We start from the raw sequence: 24,115 nt of genomic DNA, 5'->3' as shown, positions 1-24,115 counted from the left end.
CCGCGTCAGGCTGAAGGCAGCCCTGACAGCTCAGATTGTCTCAGGCTGTGGTTTTGATGGAAATATAAAAGCATGAATATTATGAGACGCTATCCTCCACAACTCCTGCACCCCCTAAGAAACCACCACACAGCTGTGTTTTCTATGCTCTCTCAGCACAGGGAAGATTTGCATTTCCAGTGGTGTCCATCGGGAGGGACTTTTTTAAAATCAGTCAGAACACTCAGGAATGACACCAGGGTGATTAGTTTCCTGCCAAAGACCTTGCTTAATGCAGTTGGCTGGTAGAGTATATAAAAACCTTTGGGGGTATATAAATAAAAAATGATCACCCTGAGATACTGCTTTCTGGGATCAATTCTAAAAAGCCTGAAACTGAAAAAGCTCCATTAAACAAGGGACAACTGGTTGTGAGAATTACTTGGGCTCAGAAATGATGCTGCATTTACAACAATACAGTTCCTGTCTGGATGAAGCTCGTAAAGTCTAATAAAGGAACCGTGTGGGAGAGGTTCATCATCCTGTAGGACTGGCACTCATGGCTGGGTGGGAAAAGGGGCTTCATCGACTCACAGAGGCATCTGCATCTCATCGCTGTCACTTGAGAAAAGCATCCCATGTCTCCTCGCTGATTTAAGGTAGTACTTGCTCATTTACAGGACACAGTGACACAATGGTCAGGGCACAGGCTCTGATGATCCAGAAATACAAGAAGACAGACAGCATGGGCTCTATGGGAGGACTTGGGAAGGAGTTGGGATCACCTTTACTCAGTTTCAAGGAGCTTTGCAAATAAAACCCAAACTTCAGAAAAGATGTGAGCTTTGGGAAACATATGAACCTCTGCAGAGTTTTTGGGTTTGCCTGGAGCACTGTAAGAAAGTGGCCTTCTCACCTGCAATAATCCCACAGAGAGCAAACCTTCTTTCCACCACTCCCTGCTCCTGCCCAGGAGCTAACTGAGCCTTCTTACTCTGACAGGAACAGAGGCAGGGATCTGACATCCCAGACATCCTGCTCGAAAGGCTTGCGGTCTTAAGCATTGCACAGAGGAGACAGGACAGTGAAGAGGCACGAAGAGACCTGCTAAAGTTCGGTGCCTCAGTGGTCCTTACCTTGGGCATCTTGCGCAGATTGGGAGAGAGCTTCAAGCAGGTGATGTGGCCTCTCTCATCTCCGACGATGACAACAGGGTACACAGGGTTAAACTGGATATGGGTTATTTTATTTTTCTTCTTGGCCACCACTATCTGGGTGCATAGAGCTTCATACTTATTAATGCTCAGATCAAACACATGGGCCTGGAAAACAAAAAGACAAAGAACACAAAGGGGTTAATCAGGCAAGAACATCCCTCAGCAGAACGATGCCTGGAGAAATTGCAGAGAGAAAGGGTCCTAAGAAAAGGCAGCTTCAGCACACAATTACTATCCACCTTCAGAGGTTTTGTCCTCTTTTAAGAAAGTGATGTGCAGAAGCTGCCTGCTGCTTTTGAGGGACTGTCCCCCTCCTGCAGGAACTCACAGAGTGAGGACCAGTTCCCTGATGTGGGTGCAAGCTCTTCCCAAGACCGTGGCAAGGCTCTAGCTGATCTGGACTGGAAAAGGCTCAGAGCCGGCATTGCTAATCCCACAGGTCTTAATCCCCCTTCCCAGTGTTGCCAGTAATGAGACAACCAGGTGTTAAAACGCAGTCTAACACAGATTGATGCACCAAGTGGGAAATGTTGTCAGAAGCACTGATTACCCTTTATTGCAGAGCTTTCTAACGTCTCCAGCTTAATAATAACATTAAAGAATCAAATCAGCAATTAACAGGGAAATTATGGGAACATGGACAGTACAATTAAGGATGTACCCTGTAGTAAAGCAAGGGAAGTACAGGCAAACGCACAGCACAGACCAGTTTGGTGCTGTCAGTCCTCTCCGGTCCAGGTGCTGTGGATGCTGTGCCAAAATAGACGTCCTTCTCCCATGGCACTGACAGGTAAAGGTTGGCCAAGCATGAGAGGCAAGGATGGAGGGAGGCAGACCCGAAGCCTTGCTCAAGTTGGATTCCCACCGGCACGGACCTCAGACCTGCGGCACTAATAATCAGTGACACAGACCTGCCACATCGCTAACTGCACGATAATGCATGTTTCGCCACGAATCCAGTGGGAAGAGTAGAAGTTACTCAAGAGAGTGTGTTAACCTAACATTGTCTCCCAATAATTGCAATTAGCTCCTGTCATCACTACAGCCTGCGAAGGCTAATAAAACACGACGTTCCTCTCTTCCCTGGTGCTGAAGTGAGCACTCTCCAGCATGCTGGACTCCCACCTTGAATCCATCATGCACACCTCCAGCCTCATGTTTTTTTCCCCTTGTTTGTCTTCAGAAAAGCTAAAGAAGGGGTTATTTTATGCTAACAAGTACAGTAGGAATAGGGGGGAAATAAGGACTGAACTACTTGTGTATCTCCTGCCAGCTGTATCTTGTTTACCAGCACTTAGGAGCCAGATTAGATGTATTATTTCAACGTTGTGGCCATGCCCACAATTTGAATCTAGGAATTATCTGAAATCTGACAGCAGTATGCTATAAAAGCTTATTCCGAAGAGTGTGAAAGGTTTTGTATCAAATCACTACATGTGCTTTCTCATCACACACCAAGGTGGTGAATTTATCTGAATCTGTGTACTGCAAAGAGCTGGGCAAGCTGCAAGAGCACAGATACCAAACAGTCTCACATGCCGCTGTGTCTTCATAGCCGTTTGTGATATACTTGGGCTGGGCTGTGGAATCAAGCAAAGGTTTTTCAGATGCAGAAAACAAGATGACGAAACGTCCCTTCACGCTGGAGTAAAATAAGACTTTTCCAGACATGGAGGAGCTTGGGAAGTAGAGAGTATTCTCAGACATGTTTTAGAGAAATCCATGACAGTTTGTAATTCAAGAAGGGAATCCAAAGCATCAGCTACAGATAAGGATCTGCATTTTGGAGAGCCCTTCCCTGTGCCCCGTCATCAAAAGAATAGCTGGAAAAAAGATGTCAGACTGATCCACTCAAAATATCAGATGTCAGAGCTAAATTCTGAATCTCAACCTGAAACTTGAGGTCCCACACTCCAGCCAAAGTAATCCCAATTTCCTTCCTCTAGGCATCAAAAAGAGCTTCTGTCCTGCCTTGTATTTATGCCTGCTGTCTTACTGTCTCTGAAAAGGAACAAGCTCTCTTTTAAGCACATCAGCCCCCCATGACCCACACTCGCTGAAGGCTTAATTGCTTGCCTTCACAGAACACATCTTTATTAATTTAAGGACGTGATTCACCTCTCCCCTCAATGGCACAAGCTCAATGCTAACTAACCTGAAAGCCCAGGAAACACCCCTTGCTTGAGTAGCATCGATTAATCCAGAAAAACAAAGGCAGCATGGAGTCAGCGGCCAGGTTTTGTTTGAGCAGCGAGGTCTGCACTGCTGCTTTACAAGGCTGTCTATGTATCACACCTGCACACCACAGCCAGCAGTGCAGCGTGGCAAAGATGGCATTGTCTGAAGGCTCAGCTGGGGGGTGCTGAGCAATGCAAATTACTGTGGGCGAGGCTGTTTTTCAAAAATGCCACCGACAGCCCAGACAAGCAGAATGCCTGGGACAAGAACTCGAAACCATCAGCACCGTGGAGAAGGTCAAAAGCAAACAAGTTTATGAATGTTCCTACTATAAAGCTCCTCTTTTATGAGCTTCTAAACAAATAGGCTTGTTTTCTTTTGCCAAGGGAATCATGGAAAAGAACAAACTATTCCAGTTCTCCAGCTGGAAACAACAGCCTCATATCAGCTGGCAGACATTCCAGATGGAGGGGTGGGCCACGGGCGTTAGGAAGGACTTCAGAGGCTTTGATTTAGAGCTTACAGGCACTCTCAGGGGAGGGGAAAATGGGGTCAGACCAACACTGTGCCTTGGTAGTATCCTAAAAGGGGCACGGGGCTTTGCACATCACTCGAAGCAGCCTCATGCTGCTTCAAAGAGCTGACCGGCACCATCTGCAGATCTGCCTGGGGTTTGGGGCAGGGCTTTCTGCCCCAAGAACAGGAGACTGAAATCCTGCAGCTCTCCTTGAGGGTCCTAGGCCCTGAAGTTGCCCAGCTGGCTCAGGTCGTGGAACTAAGGAATACGGATCAGGCTCCAGTTGGATTTCCCGTCTCAGAGATTCACCAGCAGCACACAGCTTCTCTCCATCCCACCACCCCAGTGGCCTTCACCCCCCCCAGACTACAGATCACTGCTTACCTGCAAAGACAGCCCCCAGGGCTCACAAGATGAGCCCTCTCTGGGTACCTGACCCCAACAAGGGCCACCTAACCCTGAGCATGACTCCAGCATCAGACCCATGGGGATGAGAGCTGCCCCCCAGGTGCTGTCAGGCAGCTGGTGCCAATTGGCTTTTCTGATGAGGGCTGATGTTTGTGTAATTTCCACATGTGGCAGACAAGTGTATTTACATAATCACTTACATACAGCGTGTCACATCATCGTGGACCTCTACAGCTCACAGGGCAGATGCTTCTACCCATCTGGCCCCCAGTTCCTCTCTCAGTACCACAGCATCGCCCAGGCTTGTATCTCCAGCAACGCAGGAAGGCAGCGATGCTTAACAGCATGTGACATTTCACAGTTCAACGAATCCATGGGAAATACAGCAATTTGCTCATGGTCCCAGAAGCGGAAAGTGTAACTTTGATGGGAAGACAGCACATAACGACGTGCCAGCGCAGTGCCTGTGCTGGGACAGCAGCTTGGGTTTTAATGGTACTGATAACTACGTAGGAACAAAAAGCACCTCAAAATTGTATCCTTGTTAGTGATTACAAATCAGTGATGGGCAACCTGCACTTATCCAGGAACAGCTTAGAAAACCCAGCGTGGAGGTTTCAAACCCCTGATTTGCAGCCCTTGAAAAGTGTTTCCACTGTGGTGCATGTCCCCAGAGGCAGCTGGAGCCTCCCGACAATAAAGTTGTTTTTCTCTGACACCTTCTGCAGACCCTGCAGAAGCAAGCCGGGGACCTGCAGGGTCTGCAGCCCTGCTGCTTGCAGACCACAGCAGACACCTTCATTCGTTCTGATAGGCATTGAAATAATGGGAAAGGGCTTTTCAGTCAACAACCACCAAAGGAAACCTGGAGTCCCAACCCTGAAGTGCCAGACAGTTTGATGCCAGGCAGATGTTCAAAGCAAACTTCTCCTTGAAGGGAAGACAGTAACTCTGATAAGCCAGTAGCCCCAAAGATGAGCACTGAAGTTTAGCAGATGCCCAGTTATCTCTGAGATGGGATCAGGTGGATCCTGCAGCCTTTGTCAGATGCTTTTTATTCAATAAGAACATTTTTAAATTACCATCAGGGTAACGACAGAGCCTCCATGGTACTGGCAATAATGGCTGTAGCTGCTGTGTTACAGCTGCAGAAAATATTTGACACAAATGAGCAGCTTTGATGCCTAACTCTCAAACAGCTGGAGGAGAAATTCAGCTCAGTTGCATCCAGAATCATGCAAATACATCCCACCTCCAGAGACTCCCCAGTAAGGCTCCTCATGGCCACTCTGTAAGCTTGGCACAGTGCAAATCCAAGGCTATTACCGTGTCTCCAGCATCAAACCATGCTCAGCGTTTTGAGCACTTCACTTCTCCCCGCCTGCTCTGCAAGCTGCATTTTCAGCCTGAAAGCCAGCCCGAGCATCTCCTCTGCCCAGCAGCTTCCAGCAGCTCCAAGGAGACTTGGAGCCCTCTGTCCTTACGCTCTGCTGTTCCCCCTGTCCTGCAGCACAGCAGCAGGGAAGGAAATGTCAGCGGACCCAGGGGCGAGCTGCACCCTCCAAGCAGCACCACACAAAAGCAACCAAGCTCTCTGCCAGCAGGAGAAACAACTTGACATGTGTGGACCACGAGGATGAGAACCCAAGAGCTACCTTGACCTAATCTGCTTTTACTGCATGCCTCAAGCACAAGCTGGGTCTGCAGTGGATGCAGCCTTTGCTGTCCTTTTCTCCTGGGTTTACAAGCCTTCATCCCCCAGCACTGGTCTGGACAATGCCCCCATGCTCAAAAACAACCCAGCAGGAACCAGAACCAAGGCTGGGGGAAATATATGGATGTGCGTAAGAGCAAAGCAGATGTACCTGGTAACTTGGCAACAAAGAATAAAATCAGTGCAAGAGCAAAAGGTGAGGGGTGATTTAATATCATTCTGCCCTTTACCAGCTGACATCTCTTTCTTTGGTTGGCTTTCACTGTCTGTGTGATGGATTTCCCTCATTTTCTTGACTGAATCATGATACCTCATCCATTAGCCAACTCCGCAGGTGATTTGTTTCAAATTCTCAAGTAATATATTTAACAAGTTGGCAGGTCACCCCCAACCCTTGTCTAGCACTGGTGCATCCTGCAGGCACTGGGCAGGCAGGGCAGCCCCAGCCTGCATGGAGGCCAAGCTGCCATGTGCTGGAGGACTTACTTTACGCCATTGCTACAGTCCCACTGCAGCCAGGTCTGTCTGGGGAGCAGCTCCAGTACAGTTAATTTTCTCTAGGAGGACATTTTCAAATTACATGTGTAATTTGAACGGGCTGTAAGACATCCAACGCATGGGGCAGGCAGGGGCTCTGCAGGAGGAAAGGGGACCTGGCCCAGAAAACCTTCATCGCCTCCCTGTTTCTGCAAGGATGACACAGGAATGCTGATCCTCTGCTGCCTGACACCAGCACCAGGCAGACCTACAAACACACGGGTGCTCACTGCACTGTCACGCTAGTGGAGCAGGACTGAAGCCAGATCTGTTACAGGCATGTTCAGAGGTAGCTTTGAGCTCAGGAGGATGAGCAGGAGTCCAGGAAAGCCACTGCTTGGGTCCAGCCAGGTGGCTGCACGCCCTGGGGTGCAGGGGAGGACCAAGAGCATCCCTCAGCCCTGCAGGATCTCTGCCCTGCAGCATCTCCGCCTGCTGCTCCGAGGTGTGCAACACAGCAGGGAAGAGAGGGTCTGTGCCACCTGGCTTAACATGGGGGCGGAGGGGAGGGCTTCACTGTAGGGCTGCATCTCTCTGCTCTTCCTCATTCACTAAGAACTGGGTCGCTCACGATTTGACAAGGTAGGAAAACAGCCTCAGCCTCAGCTGATTTGACTCAGCTCCCACAAGTCAGTAAGAAACCGAAGCCCCAGCATGCGGAAGAGCTGTTATTCATTCAGACAGGCTGAGGACCATTTAACCTCCACAGAAAACCCTGTCACATTGTTTTACAAGGAAGTGCTTGTTTATCTGAGCTAATTTTCCTGTCAGTCACCACTTCCTGCCAACCAGCTCTGCTCTGGCAGTCTCAGTGATTAGGGTAATCTTCTTCATGTCTTGGTCCTGCACACTCCTGAAAGCTGTTATCTGGTGCTAAATGGCTGATACATGCTACCCCAGAGCTGGCTGCACTTCAGTTTGGTATAATATGATTTTCTTGTGTTGCCCATGACTCTTTTATTTTTTTCTCTTTAACATTAATAGCATGCTTTGGAATGAATCACAAACTGAGCTAATGTTTCTCACACCTCCTCACAAAGCCTCCTTTTGCTCTTCATTTTTATACCAAATTTGTTACTTTTCTCATCACTTCTGAAAGGTGAAAGCCAAACAGAGAAACTAATCTGCACCGAACTCGTGTGATGCTAGGCTGGTAAGAGCAATCAGCACCTCTGCACTATGCTGCAATCCCTTCTGTAACGCCAGGGATGACCCCTCTTTAAAGACCAGCACCCAAAGCCCAGCCTGAGCCTTGCTCGTGTTTATGGGGTGACTGCCCCTGCATCTGCCAGGGTTTGACTCGGAAGCAGAGCTGCGGTGTCGGTGAGAGCACAGCAGTGCGGTCAGCCCCGGCCCCAGCCTGCCTCACGGTCCTGCTGCTTCCCCAGTGACTGCTCATTTCCCCCTGCACATTTGGTTTGCGTTTTTATTGAATTTCATCTCATTGATTGCAAATTGCTGCTGAGGTTGTTGAGCTCATTTACAGTTCCAGTTCTGGCACCAAAGCACTTTTAAGTCCTGCCCACTTAGTCCCACCACAATTACTGCTGAGTTTCAGTGCCAGCCCTGCCCCTGAAGCATCCTTAGCCGTGCTGCACACTACTGAGAATGATTTCCATTGTGCCACTTCCACCTTCTCACCTGCCTTGTAGTTTCCTTACAGGCTTTTGCCAGCAGCGTTCCTGAAGTCACCCTGAATAGATGAATTACGTCTCCTTCCTCTGATCTACCAGGCCTGTTACTTCCAAAAACTGCATCAGATCAGCTTTATGTGATACGGCATTACTAAAGCCTTACTAGACTGGCTGTTCTTTGATCTGCCAGTGCTTATGAATAGATCATTCAATTACTTGTCCCAGAGTCTTTCTGGATAGCACATTTAGGCTGCCTACTCTCTCCTGCCTTGTTGTGATCTTGAGGGTGGGCAAAAAGTCTTTCCTTCTGTCCTCTGACACTTCCCTACTGTATCAGCCCAAATCAAATACCTGAACGGTGAAGAACTGCAAGGCTGTTTCAAACAATTCCTTACATGCACTGGGGCAAATCTGCCAGGGCTCTGCTACACGAACACGTCCCAGTTGTGCCAGTCCCCTGGCTCTCTTCCTACCACTGCCCACTGCCCAGCCCCCGGTGTCAGGCTGGAACTACCTCCTCTTCATCTAGGATCAGGCTCCATCTCTTCCCATGTTGGCAGGGTCCTGGCTACACCCCGTGGAGAGTCGGTGCTGGGTGCTGGGATGCATGCAAAGGCAGGCAGAGGCACAAGAAGGGGCAGCACAGAGTCTGAAGGAGGAAGCGGTCACATCTCTCTGCCACTTGCAGTCCCCCAGCAAGCCAGCAAAGCTATTCGTAAGACAGGTACTGAACTGTCATGGTTTGGAGACTGGCATTTAAAAAGAACCAGCAGAGATTTCAGGTTGTTATAAAATGCCAAGCAACAAACATCAAGGTTCAGGAGCTGCTGTCTCTGTATGGGAGGAAGGAGCAGACAACTGGGGAGCTCTCAGTGGCCCTAATGCCAGTCACCCCCACTTGCAAATTCAAACCTAAATGAGGGGCCATTCCCAGTGGCAGCTGATAGCAAAGAGCAGAAAAGCATCGAGGAGCAGTTTGCTAAACTGTTGCAGATATTCCTGATGGGCTCAGTGCCCCCAGTAGGTTTTCACACAAAGTCAAACAGGTTAATCAAAGAAATCTTTGGAGATGCTGCCCAAGCCATTTGTTCACACACGTTTGTTCACACATTCATACAAGCAGAAAAGGGCAAAGTTGCTTCCTGTGTGGCTGAATGAAATAGTTAGTCTCAGCAGGTAGGTTCTGTTAAAATATTATATTTCATATGCTGACAGATTAATAGCTCTAGTAATGAAAACCTGGCCTGGGAGCATCTGCGTAAGAAACATTCCATGCAAAGCCACTGATAAAGGTTTAAATTCATCACTCTGACTTTTCATTGAAACCAACTACTGTGCTCACAAAATCACTTCACCTGCCACCCAGTTGCTATGGGACACAAGGCAGTGAGCAGCAGTGTCCTGAGCCGGCTGATGCATCTTTAGGTTTGGAGCCCACCAGAACACCCTATGGAAGCCTGGGAGCTGTGGCAGGATAGAGGTGAGGACCCCGACCCTGCACAAACACACAACGGTCTTCTGGACTACGAGAAGCTGCTGTGGGAGTGAAATCCCAGGGCACAGAGAGCCTGGTGGCTGCGGGAAGAGAAGGAAGGACAGTCTGGCTGGCTTGCAGTAAGTGGAAAGCAGCATTAATCTCAGGGACTCTGTCCATCTACCTCACTTAGCTTTGACATGTCACCAGCCCTTGTTTAAAAGCAAACATGAGTCTGCCCAGCAGTCCACATCAATCTCAAAGATTCAGCAGGGAATAAGAAAGAGCCTTTTAGGGTTTGTGGTAAAAGAAAATGAGCAGTTTTACTCAAAAACAACCACTTTGCTGTGAATGCAATTTAGAAGCCGTTTTAAGAAAGTCCCTGCCCACTTCAGTTTGCTCAAAGGTCCTTCTGCGTGATGGCAAAGCGACCTATACTCATTTAGTGTTTTCACACACCAGCAATTGCCCAGCCCTGCAGGGACAGCAGCAGCCCCCAGAGCACAGGTGGACCCAGAGGATCCTGCAGAAGGACAGGAGGAAAGACTTGGATGGGGCAGGGACATCTGCAGCATCAGGAGCTCACAGTCCTGACCCTCCTGGGCAAAAGTAGTGAGCGATGCTGAGGGGTCTGCCAGCATACCTGATTCGTGCCCCACAAGGAGAGGCAGGATTAGGTCCAAAATACCCTCTGAAATATTTGCAAATCTGAAAGGTTTAGCAAGCCTCTTATACGCAAAGTCACTCAAGCTTTTAAAGACAGAGACTGGCTTCCAGTCAATGTTAAATGGGCAGCAAGTCTCTGGGAATTGTTCTATAAAGGCATGCACGTGGCAGTGCTAAACTGGTGTTTCTCTCCTAGCTGGGAAAGAACGGGTATCAAGACGACAGACACTTCTTCAGCATCTTATCCTGTAACATACAACAGAAACCTAGTCTTCAAGACTCCTCATACAAAACAGTTGTCCAGTAAAATGTGCTTATATAAGCAGGAAAGGGCACGCCTGCTTCCTGAGCAGCACAAAGCATTAGCTAGTATCCTGAAGGTCATCTCAAGTATTTCATATCTTGAAAGGTCAACAGCTTCAGTAATGGGGGAAGAGTCCTGGAGCCCTGGAGCATATGTCTGCCCTGCTTTCTCTGCAGTGTGTGCACTCAGATGGCTTTTATCTAGAAGCTATCAATATTTACTAAGGGCAGCTATAACATCACCCTGCTCTTGCTGCATTAGTCATGAAGGACACAAACCACAAAAACATAATGGCAAATGGTCTTATACTTAATGCATGCTCCTAAGTCACCTGCTGTTAAGCTCCTGGGATCCTCCTTCTCACACAAGGACATTTCATAGTGTCACAGAGTTACAAGACAATTCAGGTTGGAAGAGACCCCCAGAAGGCTCTAAGTCCAAATTCTTGCCCAAAGCAGGGTAAGCTCTGAGGTCAGGTGTGGCTGCTCAGGGCTCCACCTAGTCTGGTCTTGAAGACCACCACAGAGAGATGGTACAACCTCTCTGAGTAAGATGTTGCACTACTTGACTGACTTCATGATGGAAAAGTTTTTCCTTACTTCCAGTCTGAAGCTTTATTGTTTCAGTTCATTTCGGCTGTTGTCACAGAATCACAGAACCATAGAATGGTTTGGGTTGGAAGGGACCTTAAAGACCATCTAGCTCCAGCCCCCTGCCAAGGGCAGGGACCCCTCCCACCAGCCCAGGCTGCCCAAAGCCCCATCCAGCCTGGCCTTGGGCACTGCCAGGGATGGGGCAGCCACAGCTGCTCTGGGCAGCCTGGGCCAGGGCCTCACCACCCTCACAGTGAAGAATTTCTAATATCTAACCTCAGATGTGTCTCATTGCCCCTTCATGCATTGCTGTGAAGAGCCTGGCTCTAACTTCTTGACGACCTCCTTGTAGGCATTGTCAGGCTGCTGTTAGGTCCCTGCAAAGCCATCCTTTTTCCAGACCCACCAAGCGCAGCTGGACAGTGCCACTGCAGTCATTGCATGGGGCAGCTGTGGCCTCCAGCCCGGGATCCAGACATCTGGGAACACTTGTGACAGGGGTGTCTGGCTTTTTTAACAGGCAGAACAATTCATGCATGAATTCAGCATAAGAAAACATCCACATGCCCAGAGTGTGCCAGACTTGAATGTTTGTAGCATCGCCCATGTACAGCACAACCTTCCAACACCACGTCCTTTCTGAAGGAAAGCAAGTAAAAGAACTCTAAGAAAGAAATTTCAGGTCTCTGAATCGAGCTTTTACACGTTTCAATATTTATTTCTGCTTCAAGTGGAAGTTTGAGATAGGCTCATAGCAAGCTCCCAAAGGTGAATCCTGCTGAATGCTGCAGGGATTGAATTGCTCCCTACCCATTTCCCTGCCCTTTGTTCTTACAATAAGCTGACCAACGTCACCAGATCTTCTGCGCCCTGAATGTAGGAGTTTGGCATCCAAATCCACCTCCACAGTCTTTTTTTATTTCCAAAGCAGGTCTCTGAACCCAGCTAGCCTTTTTCTTCGTGTTAGGTTTCTACCACTTACAGTCTAAAACCACGGAAATGAGGTGTTATCTAACCTCATTTATTTCAGTGCTAATCACATCAGTATCTGCACCCAGGTCCCTGTAGGAGACAGCCTGGAGGGACCACAGAGCTGCTGCCAGCCATCTGAGCTGCAGGACTCATGTTTAGAAATAACAGATCTCTCCACCTGTCTGCTTTAGGAAACACTATGGAGTCTTCAAGGAACATAAGTGTCATTTGAAATGCAATCACAGAGCAAAACTGTAGCAGACTTAGCAAACTGATTAAAACCAATGCCAAATGCTCACTAGCAACCGCTCTGAGTGCATCCAGCAGAGACTAGCTTCCATAAAAGCAGTTGACTGTCCACTCCTTTTAAAATCAAGCCATTTATTTAGCACCTAGCTACAGAACTGGGAGCTTCTTTTCAGGCAGCATTGGCACAGACATGCACGTCTCAGGGATCATTTTATTTTATTTCAATTTTCATTGCAAGTCATTTATGCTCGTTCTGAAATAAAATGGCCATCAGGCAGAGCAGGACACTAAGGAAATTACCCAGAACATGATGAAGAGGAACAGGAGCATTTAGTATCCACTGCATCAGCTGCGGAACGTGCACACTTGGGTTATTTATAAAGAGGTGGTGCTGTCTGAAAGAGATGCCCATCTGCCAGCTCACAGGTTTCATCATAATGCTCCTGATACTTAGAGCTTTTCTTAAATCCCCACCTCCTGGAGGCAGGAGGACTGGGAGATTCTTAGACTGATTTCCAAGTCAGTCTTACCAACTGGGGGGACAATACATACCTAAATTTTGGACACATGAGCTTCGGTAAGGAAATGTGTTTTTTAAAATATTCCAGGTATCTCTTTAAGACCACAATAAGGGCCTGATTTTAAAACCACCTCCAGGCAACCTTCAAGTTTTGCAGACATAATTATGTGTGGATGCAAAGCTCAAGGCTGTTTCTGAAAAGGAAGCCTTTTATGTTTTATTTTCTGGCTGCATGTCCTGTAGTTTTCTGTATCCTGTTAATGTAGATTTTTTTTCCCAGCTTTAATGGAGCCTGTCCTTTGCGAGGTGCTGACTTATTCCCAAGAAGTGAATTCTGCTACAAAGTGGTATATCTCCAGGAATGAAAAGGCTGTAAACAACTATTTATTCCACTTCCACTGCAAATCTAAAAGGTTCTGTTTAAAATAGAAACTAAACCGTGTCTCAGAGTTACCCTGCTGCAATCAACATGGTTAGCGGCTAGCGCAGGGGACCAGGATTGCTATCAGCATCAGTCCTGGCCAGTGTACTGCAGTGGGAAGGCAGCTCTTGCCTCGACCTTTCCTGCTAGACAGCACAACGCTGGGCTGTTCCTGCCTGATGGTCACTCTTGAGAGTCTGGGATTAAAGGCATAAAGCAGACTTAGATCCTACTCAAGGTGTGTATCCTGGGTGTGGTGCTGCCAAACGAGGTAGTCTTCTGTCTAATCCATAGCCCCTTAAGAACTCCAGGCCTCTGGATGATGCAGCTGATGTGACTCTGCAGCAACACAACTAGTCATGACAGCTGTGGCTAAGACGAGCGTTGGGATGGAAAGACCTCATTGCACAAATTCTTGTCAAGTCCATAGGAGCTTTTCTATGACGGGTAAAGCTCTGACAAAGAACCCAGCCCAAGTGACTAGCAAGAAGCCTCCCTGGAGATGAGCTATTGCAGCAGAAACTTGAGCACATGAATAAGACATCCAAGTATGCCCCATGTTAAACCTCTACCTGCTTGTGCTGGCCAGGATGTATCACTGCCTGCAGACATCGCTTCCTTGTCCCCACAGATGGATGCCAGGACACAAATGGACTACACACAGTTAACCCAGCACTCCAGCAGAGCTGTGAACTCCAGTCAGGTTTGGGGGCTCACACAACAGCTCACGTGGGGAACAAGTTGGAGCATGTGTCACACTGAATCCTTTAGGTCCTTCATTTGGTATATGGGAGAAGGGGGATGGACAGATTCTAGAATAAAGGGCTCAGTCTCAATCCTGCATGCAGAGCGAAAAGCACCACCATTGCTTTATTTAGGCTGCAGCATCCTCGAGTTCCCAGGGAGGCCAGATGCACCAGTAAAGATATTTCCATTGCATAGCTCGAGAGAGACAAATTCACAGCCTGAGCCACTGAGTCTGTGAAACGAATTTTTTGCTACAACATAAAGGTTAAACTGCAATAAAGTTGCTAAGGCATCAATTCAGTGATACAGATATATAAAGGCCATCTTTTTGCTAGAGTAATTTGGCCAAACTGCACAGACTTTCCAATTTACACCAGCAAAACATGTAGCCCATGGTGACAGAGCAATGTGGTCTTACAGTACAAAACCACTGTTGACAGATAGCTACGTGCCCTGGCTACTTGCCAGGCCTGAATTAACCATCTGAGCTACTAGGACGGATGGCTAGGGGCAAAAATATAACCGCCATCATCTCAACATTAGGATTGTTCTAAGTACTTCATTACCAAGTCATTACTCTTGGAGACAGCCTGATACAAAGGGAAAATGCTGATTTCATTTTATTTAATGGGAACAAAGTTCTATTGGCTGACCCTGGGCATATTACTGTAATTGATTTTTTAGTATCAATATAAGAATATATTCACTTAATTCTATTGCTTCCCATTACCTTAGAGGTTTGGAACCAATGCCCAGGTGTCAGCTCATGCTGGGGGTGCCCTCCTCTGGAGAATCATCTCTCCATCCCCAAGGATGCACTTGTTAATGAGCTGTTTTTACATAGAGGGAGTTAAGTGTTTTTCTCTTGGCATGCACTAAGAGCTGCACACCTGCTTTGATGTGGTTGGCATGAGGAATTTGGGACTTGCATGTGTTTGCAACACTCACCTCAATGAGGGGGAGTAGTATCAAGAAAGCAATACAGACCCAGGGATACCCACACCAAGGGCAGGAAAGCATATGAAAAAGCAGCCTGTTCCCTGCCCCCATCCTGTTTTCCCTTCTGTCCTCTACGTAGCTCTATCACTGGAGTATGAGGAGAAAACCAGGACTGCAGGGAGGCTTGGCTAGCTAATGCCAGACGTTGTGTTTGGCCCCCAGGAAGGACCCACACCTAGGGGAGAATGCCCACATGCAGCTACAAAGGGCTTGTTGAGGCTGCAGTGAGATGCAGCTGACTCTCAGCATCTGCTAAAAGTTCACCAATTTGTGATTTAACATCAGCAATCTGCATGGCAGGGATGCAGTTGAGAGATTTCTGGCTTTGTTGCTTTTACAAGTGTGGTAGGCCTATAAGGAGGAGGAATAAGAGATACAGCTGCCCAAGTTTTCTCAACTCTGTTGGACTTCTGCGTCCTCTGAAATCAGGTTGGCCAAAAGAAGAATTGATAGTTTGGGGACCTCAAGCTACTGAAGTGACCCTGCCCTCCCAAGCAGCCCAGGCAAACCTCAGACAAGTTGGCCCCAGTCACTGGGCTGGATTCCAGCTGGTGGCCGATCCTCAGCTCCCCGATGTGCTTGCCCAGGATTGGGATGACCTGTTCCCATGCTCAGCCCTGATCTCCCTTGACTTTGTCCCAGCTCAAATCAGAGCAGTTTTGCTCCCAGTCTCTCACCTTGCCATCAGTGGTGACTGCAGCAAAGACCGTGGAGGAGTAAGGGGACCAGGCAACGTCCCCTACAGCAGAATGCAGGTCATAAATAAACATCGGAGTCCTGTAAAGAGAGACCCGGGATCAATTAAACAGATGCCACTCTGGAAGCGAAATGCTGAGCTATAAACATTTTGACGCTGCAGCCTATGTACAAGGCCAGCCGTAAAAGCGGGAGATGGAGTATTTCCCTATGCCAGATACCAGCCAGGGTCTGAGCCAAAGGCAAAGCAGAGCTGAGCATCAACCTAAATGGGCCTGGATTGGTCCCACTGCGTTGAGAAGACAAGTAGGATGTTTCTTTCTTTCTGAAAGCATTTTGAAAGCTTCCATTGCTTACAGTGAGACGTAGTCTCTCTGCTTAATAATCACAGAGGAAAAAGTGATTTTCCCTCTCTGGACTTCTGACAACACCATTGAATATTAGAGCAGTATTGGCAACAGGAAATATTTGACTCTGAGTGATGTACAACAAAATCAATTTATGATTGAAAGCAAACATTCCTCAACCACTAACCCTGAACTTCATTATATATTTTTAAATGTTACCATTTTCTGGGGCCTCTCTGGCTCTTAGGAGGTGTCTGGCCCCTTAGGCCATAGACCAGCCCCTAACATTTCTCTAGATCATTGCTCCAGAAAAATAACCCTGCCACAGCAGGTTGTTGTCTGAAGAGAGACAGGTCAGTCAGGCTCTTTGCTGGGCTGCGCTGCTTGGCAAATTTCTGGAGCAGCTGACGCTAAACCTTATACCTTATACTTCAGGAGCACAATCTGATTCCTCAGCCACAGAGAACAGAGAGAAGAGAGCAATATCAACGCCTAAGAGGGAAACTGAGACTGAAGTGTGAGCAGAACCAACATGTGCAGCTGGATTGTTAGGCTACACCTCACCAGCCACGCCAGGACCCAGCAGGACCTACTTGACGGTGTGATCCCAGATCTTGACTGTCCAGTCAGAGCTGCAGGAAATGAAGACTTTCAAGTGGTAGGGATTCCAGCTGACTGAATCCACGGCCATGTGATGGGCTTCAAACACATCCAGAAACTGGCTCGAATAGCATTTTGAACACTGCAATGGAAAGAACTAGTCAATTATCACAGCTAGACTTTCTTACAGAGCTTGTATTCCCGGAGTAAGATGCGTGCAAATACTTGTATGGCCTCCCAGTCTCTTCTGGGCTGGCTGGGAAGAGGCAGCTGGTACCCAGAGGTGCTATAGACACTAAATCATTTAGCACATGCTGTTTCACCCCACTTGCAGGCAATATTGAGCTCCTCTCTGCCAGACACAGAGATGAAAATTGGTTGGATTTACAGCTGGAGACAGGCTACAGAGCCCATACTCCACTGGAGGAGCTCCATCGCCTATTGCCAGCCGGGGCTCCTGCTGTGCCTCTGTAACAGGCTCTCAGAAAGGCAGGGGAAAACAGCTCTCATGTTGCACAGAGCACACAGCACAGTACATTTGGTCTGTTGCAACTGTAATTCAAACCTTTAATAATAATGCTCTCAGCACAAGAATGACCTACCAGACCCTTCGGCTCGGGGGGGGGGATTTTGGGAACACGCCTAAATTCCCTTCCCTGCCATCACCCTGTGACAGCCTGTGCTAGCAGCCCGCATCACACACCTCTGCCCTGGGGATCTTGTGCCACTCATCACTTCCCAGAGGGGTGTGAGAACCGCGGGAGGGTGGCCAGCACTAAGCCATGCCCCCAGTGGGCAGGTGGGCCACCCTGTACCCCAGCCGGTGTGTGAGCTCAGGAAAGGGAGGAGAAATTGCGATCTGCTTGTCTGCACCAGCAGGATACAGGGCTCAACCCAGATCCTGTCAGTTCTGCATTCTCAGAAAATTTAGGTTATCCTCCCCAGCCTTCCTCCCACAGAGGGAACTGGAGGCTTCCTTCATTAGCCACAGGGATCCCTTACTCATGAATGAAGTCCTCTTGGTTGTTTTCTCACATGCAAGCTGTACCTACACAGCAAGTTTAGGGTGGTTTCAGGATTTTCCGCCAGTCTGCCTTGGTGCCGTCACTGCAAGGACTTTTCAGCACCTTTCCCTGCTCCCTCGTGAATGCAGCAAAACATCATCTGCCCATGCAGCAGGATTGCTGAAGTATTAAATGACTTCAATTCTTGCAAATTAAAGCTCTAACTAATCAGGAGGCTTAACTACTTATTACACATGACATTCACTGTCTGGGAACTCTGACCCATTTTGGTTCCAATGTCCTTGTGTGCTAGGACAGGTACTGGATTAAGGGTGCTAAACTCTTCACACTGCAGCAGCTCTAGCATCCCTGGAGGGGGACTGTGGTAGGAAACAGAACCAAGAATGTGCCTCATGTCCCACTGAGATTTACTGACAGTGTCTATGGCTTGCTAATAGTTTGCTGCATACTTTATCTCTGAGCCACTGTGCCCGCGTGTAATTACGGTACTGAAATCTCCTTTAATGGCATGTTCCATAACTTTACTTCATAATTCTTAATGTTCAGCCACCAGGAAAATTGGTACTTGGCTTGTTTTGAAAGTCACTTTGCTGGGAACAGACAGAATGGGTCACGAGTAATTCATCACAAGAGAGAGGCTGCTTTATTCGGCTGTCTTTCCAAGTAGGTGGATTGAAGGTCCCTAATACCTGATGACTTTGATCACTAAGATCTTAATGAGATCTGTCTACATCCAACAGATCGTAATGCTCAGAGGTCTGCTTTTAGAGCCCTGTTGGGGCTGAGCCCATGATAAGGGCAGCTCTCTGGTCACTAGTAGAGGAGGCCTGTGACACTCTGGGGTGTGCTGACCCACTTTGCAGTCTGCAAGTCTGGCTCAGAGCTGAGATCCAGGCCTTGGCAGGAAAAGGACACGCAGTTTTCCCATGAAATCAGCAGCAAAAGGGGTCCTGTAGGGCCTGGCTAGTATCCCTTGTGAGAAACGGACCCTGTGTGCCTGCCTGAACCCACAGCCACACGCTGTGCTCTGGCACTGCCTGCCAGTCCCACGCCACATTTGTCCCATCCTTCAGTATTGTCCCTGCAGCATGAGACTGGGCCATGGTATTCCCAAGATGTGTTTTGAAGGAACACCATGCACTTGAGAAAAAGTTCAGAAGGAAGTACGACTTCAACAAATAAAAGAGTTTCTGAGCTACCTAGAACTGCTGGCAAAGCCTTCTGCTACTATTCACTTTAAAAAGCATACAGTTATTAGACACATGTCAGGATGAAAACAAAACCACTGGAAAATGTGATGCCTAACTTCTGACAAGACAGCTTTGAAGAGCATGAGTAGATTCAAGGAGCTGGCATTTGTGCAGCCTGTCTGATCTTCTGCAGCACTGCTCAAATTTGCTGAAAGTGTTTTTCTCCTATTTAAATGGTGGTAGGTGTGTGTGAATAGTAAATGGTGTTTTTATGATGGAACAGGAAAGCAAGAATGTGTCTGTGGCAATACATGAAACCAGTAACCAGATGACTGGTGACAGGGTTACAAAACAAATGGGAGGAATATTGAGAGGAAAGGACAACTCCAAGGACGCAAAACTTATTCATAATATTCATTATTAGAACTTCAATTTATCCTAAATGTTACTCTAACATAAAACTCCTCTGCATCGATGGTGAATGGATGTTATTAGTGTCCTTATACCGTAGAGGGTTTCTTTAATTCCCTATCAGAAATACTGAGACTCAAAGTAATACACAGATCTGAAAAAATAATCTCTTTCAAAGGAATTTTGTGTCTGGCAGCAGAAAGAGTACTGCCCAACAACAGCACTGCCAGGCAGACCAGGACACCCAGCTGTTCTTCAGAAACTGCCAACACAAACGTGTCCCACGGTGTCATGGACTGCTGTTACAGCAACATCTGAAGCTGTTGGACTTTTGCTCACTGTCCTCTTGTACAGATTTGTAAGAGAAGTGCTAAGATTTGTAGAAAGGCTTCCAAGTGGAAACGGGTGAATGTGAATGCATTGGAAGAAACAGCTGGAAAGGGTAAAAGAAAGAACCTATGCTAACTTATGGCAAATGCAGCCAGTCAAATGACAAGATAGCTAGACAGAACAAACTGAAGCCACAAAGATAGAGTGGCAAGATGAGGAACAAAACTCAAGCCTTAAAATATCCAGACAAGGAAAACAACTTTGCCTAAGATGGGGCAAGACAAGATACCAAGGAAAAAGCCCTCTCCATTCCTGAAGGGTAACTGGAAGTTGGAGCATGTCCAGAAACCAGTTTGTCATCATCAATTAAGGAAAACCCAAGAGATGTGCTAACAACTCAGTAGCCAGTGTCCTTTGTCCTCTGTATAGCTGCAAGAAATCCTGGCCTGAGCACACAGGTACAAATGTCCTGGTGCTTGGTATGAGAGAATAGGTTAGAGTGAAATCAGTTTTATTGAAAATAAGAATAATCTTTTCTTTCTATATAGTCTTGCAGTGAATTTTATTATATTAATTTGTTACATTCTCAAGCAAACTGCCTAAGACTGAAAAAAACCCTCTATCAAGTGAAAATGCACAAATCTTATCACATTTTTTCTGTTGTGAAACTCTGCTGACTAAGTAGTTCTGACCAAAGACCTGAAGTCACAATAAAGTTTTAATCTGAATCTCAGAGGCCATCCTTTTTTGTACAAAAGCTGAACAATTCCTAAACAGCAAATAAGATACGCAAAGAGGCAGTTTTGCATTACAGAACCACATTAATGCAGAAACAGTTTGTTCTCTATGTAAAAGGGCAATAGATAGGTCTGTGTATAATTAAAATAATGATTTCTTGGCTTCAGAAACACTATTAACTCAGCCATTTTAAAAAATTCACTGCAATCATTCTGCAGCTAAAGAATTAACATATTGTAATGCTATTTGTGGGCATGCCCGGTCTTTGAAAAAATGCCTCTCTGAAATTCATTTTTCAATTTATTTAATAAATAATCTAAAATTCAGCCTGTGTGGAGAGCAGTCCATGTGTGATCCCTGACTCATACAGCACATAAGAAGTCTGTCCTTCTCACTCAACATGCAGTGACATGGGAGTGCAGCACCGAGACCCAGGCAGCTCACTCCCACTCAGCGCAGCCACTGAACCCAAAATCTGCCCGAATGGCTGCGGGACTGTCAGTGCCCTCAGCATCCAAGTGGGGCAAGGCTCTAATCCACAGTTAGTTCCAGTAATGGATTCAAATGTGTGATTTTCAATAAAAGTTGTGATGAAGGTATGTGGTACTCCTTAAGAAATGTCTGGAGCAGCAGCAACTTGTTGATCCCAAAATTTCTGAAACCGCTTGTAGCAAACTCCTGGGGACATTGAGGGTCCAAGCATTTTTGCCCCATTTTTTGTGGGTACTGTGGAGGCCTGCTTGTCTAGACACTGAAGATTTCTCATCCCTGTGTTACTCCATACAGTCTGATGGATGATTGCCTCTGCATTCCTATGGGAACACCTGAATTTGATAGGGCGGTGTTGCACAATGCAAGAGTGGTCCCACGTTTCTCTAAAGCCCAGCAATGCCACAAGAATGCTTTGTTGTTACCAGTAACCCTGAAATTGGCCTTTTTACCAATAAAAGAAACAATCCTTTACAACAGTCTCTCTCTGCATTAGTTCACCCAAGAAGTGGTTAAAATGCCTGTGGGGCTTCGTGCTGGGATCACTCTTTGTGTTAAAACCCATCCTAGCTCCAGTTTCACTAAAGATCATTCACAGCTACAGTTCCACCAGTGCAAACACTCCCAAATTCTGTTCCTATTCAATCCTCCTACAGAAAGGATTTGCTTCGCTGTGTAAATCAGGCAGGACACCAGCCTGAACGCTTCTCCTGAAAGGTAACTGACGGTCCCACCTAACACTGACATCCACTGTTGTACTCACTGACATCCATCACTCCCCTAAGCACAGAGGAAGTTAAATCGTGGTTCAAACATGTGGTTCCTTACTGCATTTTGATCAGGACTAGACACAGCAGTACTCAAACAACTTAGAGTACAATACCCAAGACACATAACTGAACAGATGCTTTCTATCCTGAGAGCATAAACAAGAAGCCATTGCACTTACTCCACTGTCCATCACCCATCAGCCCAGCACCCCCATTTCTCCCACTTCCTTTCTGCTCCTGTCTTGTCAAATGCAAGTGAGCACTACTCAGAAATCCACCCTAGATACTGCCTGGCAGAGGGACAAATTTCAGTCAACCTAAATGATTGATACTGATTTCAGAATACAGTTCTCTTTGAGTTCTTTTTCTCTGTTTTGTTTCCACTTTGCAGCAGGACATGGCAAGGAGCTTACTGCATCTTCTAGGGATGCCTGGATAACTCTGCTCTGCAGGTCAGCCTCCTGCTGATGGTCCAATCCTAACACTGAAGGGCTGTGGCTACGATGTTAACGAAGCTGAAAAGCCAGCTCAGAGACGTGCTGGGCAAACAAAAGTTATGTAAGTATCATAACCAGTAAAAAGCTTTATATTCAGGGTTAAATTCAGCAGAGCTCAAAACTTGCTATTTTAGCTTGTTTTCTTAAGAAAAAAACAATGTCTGTTTCCTGCTGTCTTCTTGTCTCTCCTCTCAAACAACTTTTGACCTCGCTTGCAATTTCAGCCAAAGTTGGCTGCATGCAGGACTTGGCAACATTAAGGTCTTACACATTTCATAAAAAGGGACAGCTGCAGAGTGCAAACATTTGGGCAATGCCCCTCACCATGGAAAGGCAATCAAAACTCAGCCCCCGTCCTCACCATGTGGCTGGAGCTGGCCGGCTGACAAATGGCAGCAGGAACTGAGCACCATTAGAGGAGACAGTGAGAAACTGGATATAGGAGGGTGATGAGAAAGTGGGGCTGGAGGAAGGAGCTGGGATGTAATCGTGGAAGGGAAGAGCTGCAGGACACCGAGCCATAGGAAATACGATTTCATTAGCCTCACTGCTTGCAGGATAACAGGTCTAAAAAGGAAAAGAGATGAGATTTTTCCTGCCATTTCCCTGTAGCCATAAGGACAGAGGATTGATGCCTTTTAACTTCTGCTCTGATCATAGTTAGCGCCTCACTTGCACAGCTGCAATCTGCAAAGCATTCTGGGATGCAGTTTGCATGAAAAACGTTTCTGCAAAATAATGTCTTAATTGGGTCTGCACAGAGAGCTCCCCGTGACCCTCTGGGGCTCTGTGCTGGTCTCTGGCTCGCCACAGGGATCTGAAGGCAGGACCAGGCTCTGAAGTCATACTTTGTTGCTGTCTGAGCAAACAGTTAAGATGATGAACCTGAAAGACAAGCACAGGTCAGGGGATGTAAAACAAGGGACAAAGAAGCCATTCTTACCTTATAGATCTTTCCCTCTTCAGTACCAACGAGAAACAAATAGTCTATCTTTTTGTGAAAATCAAAGGATGTCCCGCAGCCTGTTAACAGAAGAAAGGAGTCAGACAGAGAATTGGTTCATCTGCCCAGCACATGCTCCCTGCCTACACTACATGCACATGGCCAGTGTTTCCAGAAGTGATTTATTAGCCAAAAGCTCCCCAGAGAAATTAGAGCCACCCCTTCCAAAAACCCTTCCCAAGTTGTGCCTTTCTCCAGCACCCACAATTTGAAGAGATGACACAAACAAAGGGGAAGGGGAACTGGAAGAAGGATGAACTGACTTGGAGAAAGCCTCACGGCAGGTCAGTAGCTGAATTCAGCTCTCCAAGACTTTGTCCTTACCCTACCCACTGGGCTGGGCTGCCTCTCAGCTGGACCAAGAGATCAATTGCTGTTGAGATTTGATGCCTGCATAACAACAGCCACACTATGTAATTTGCTGTCTAAAGCAACAAGCATCCTGAGACTGCCATTGAGAACTCTGGCTATACAACACATAACCGCCCCAGGAAGAACTGACACAGACCTATAATCAGCACCGCCTGCCAGATGGCCTCTAAAGGCAATGGCACCCAAGGGAGCCTCCATCATTCTCTTTGGGGTCAGCCTTGGCCCCCAAATAAATAAGAGAACTGTTTAGAAGCACAAGACTCCTTTTTGAAAACATCTCCCAGCAACTCCAGCTTCTGGTTCAAACAGTCTTCTCTCATATATAGCTTCAAGGATGCTGCTAGGTGCAGAAAGCTCATCAGCGTTGCACTCTGCACCCGGTCACTGCTATTATTCCCGTTCTCAACCACGGTCCTACCAAGCTTATTATGAAGTTTAGCATCTGTCTTTGATTCCAGAAGTTTCTAAGGTTTCCAAGACTCCAGCTGCCCCGGACACAGCATCATCCTCCAGTGCAA

General features: G+C 47.1%; 1 protein-coding gene across 8 annotated transcripts in view; it reads right to left on the bottom strand.

Annotated features, from left to right (window-relative positions):
• DNAI1 (dynein axonemal intermediate chain 1) overlaps positions 1–24,115 on the bottom strand; it is a 143,627-nt gene that overhangs the window by 26,245 nt on the left and 93,267 nt on the right. For all 8 annotated transcript variants that reach the window (XM_080574242.1, XM_080574241.1, XM_080574243.1 and 5 more), the window contains 4 exons: positions 23,166–23,245; positions 16,766–16,914; positions 15,807–15,906; positions 1,116–1,301 (listed from right to left, as the gene is read on the bottom strand). In XM_080574242.1, coding sequence (XP_080430368.1) covers positions 1,116–1,301; positions 15,807–15,906; positions 16,766–16,914; positions 23,166–23,245 — 515 coding nt within the window. The remainder of the gene's footprint in view (positions 1–1,115; positions 1,302–15,806; positions 15,907–16,765; positions 16,915–23,165; positions 23,246–24,115) is intronic.

Source organism: Anser brachyrhynchus (genome assembly GCF_964034855.1).
Source record: "Anser brachyrhynchus genome assembly, chromosome: Z".
NCBI lineage: Eukaryota > Metazoa > Chordata > Aves > Anseriformes > Anatidae > Anser > Anser brachyrhynchus.
The sequence above is the reverse complement of the archived record's forward strand: the minus strand, read 5'-3'. Positions and strand labels throughout refer to the sequence as shown.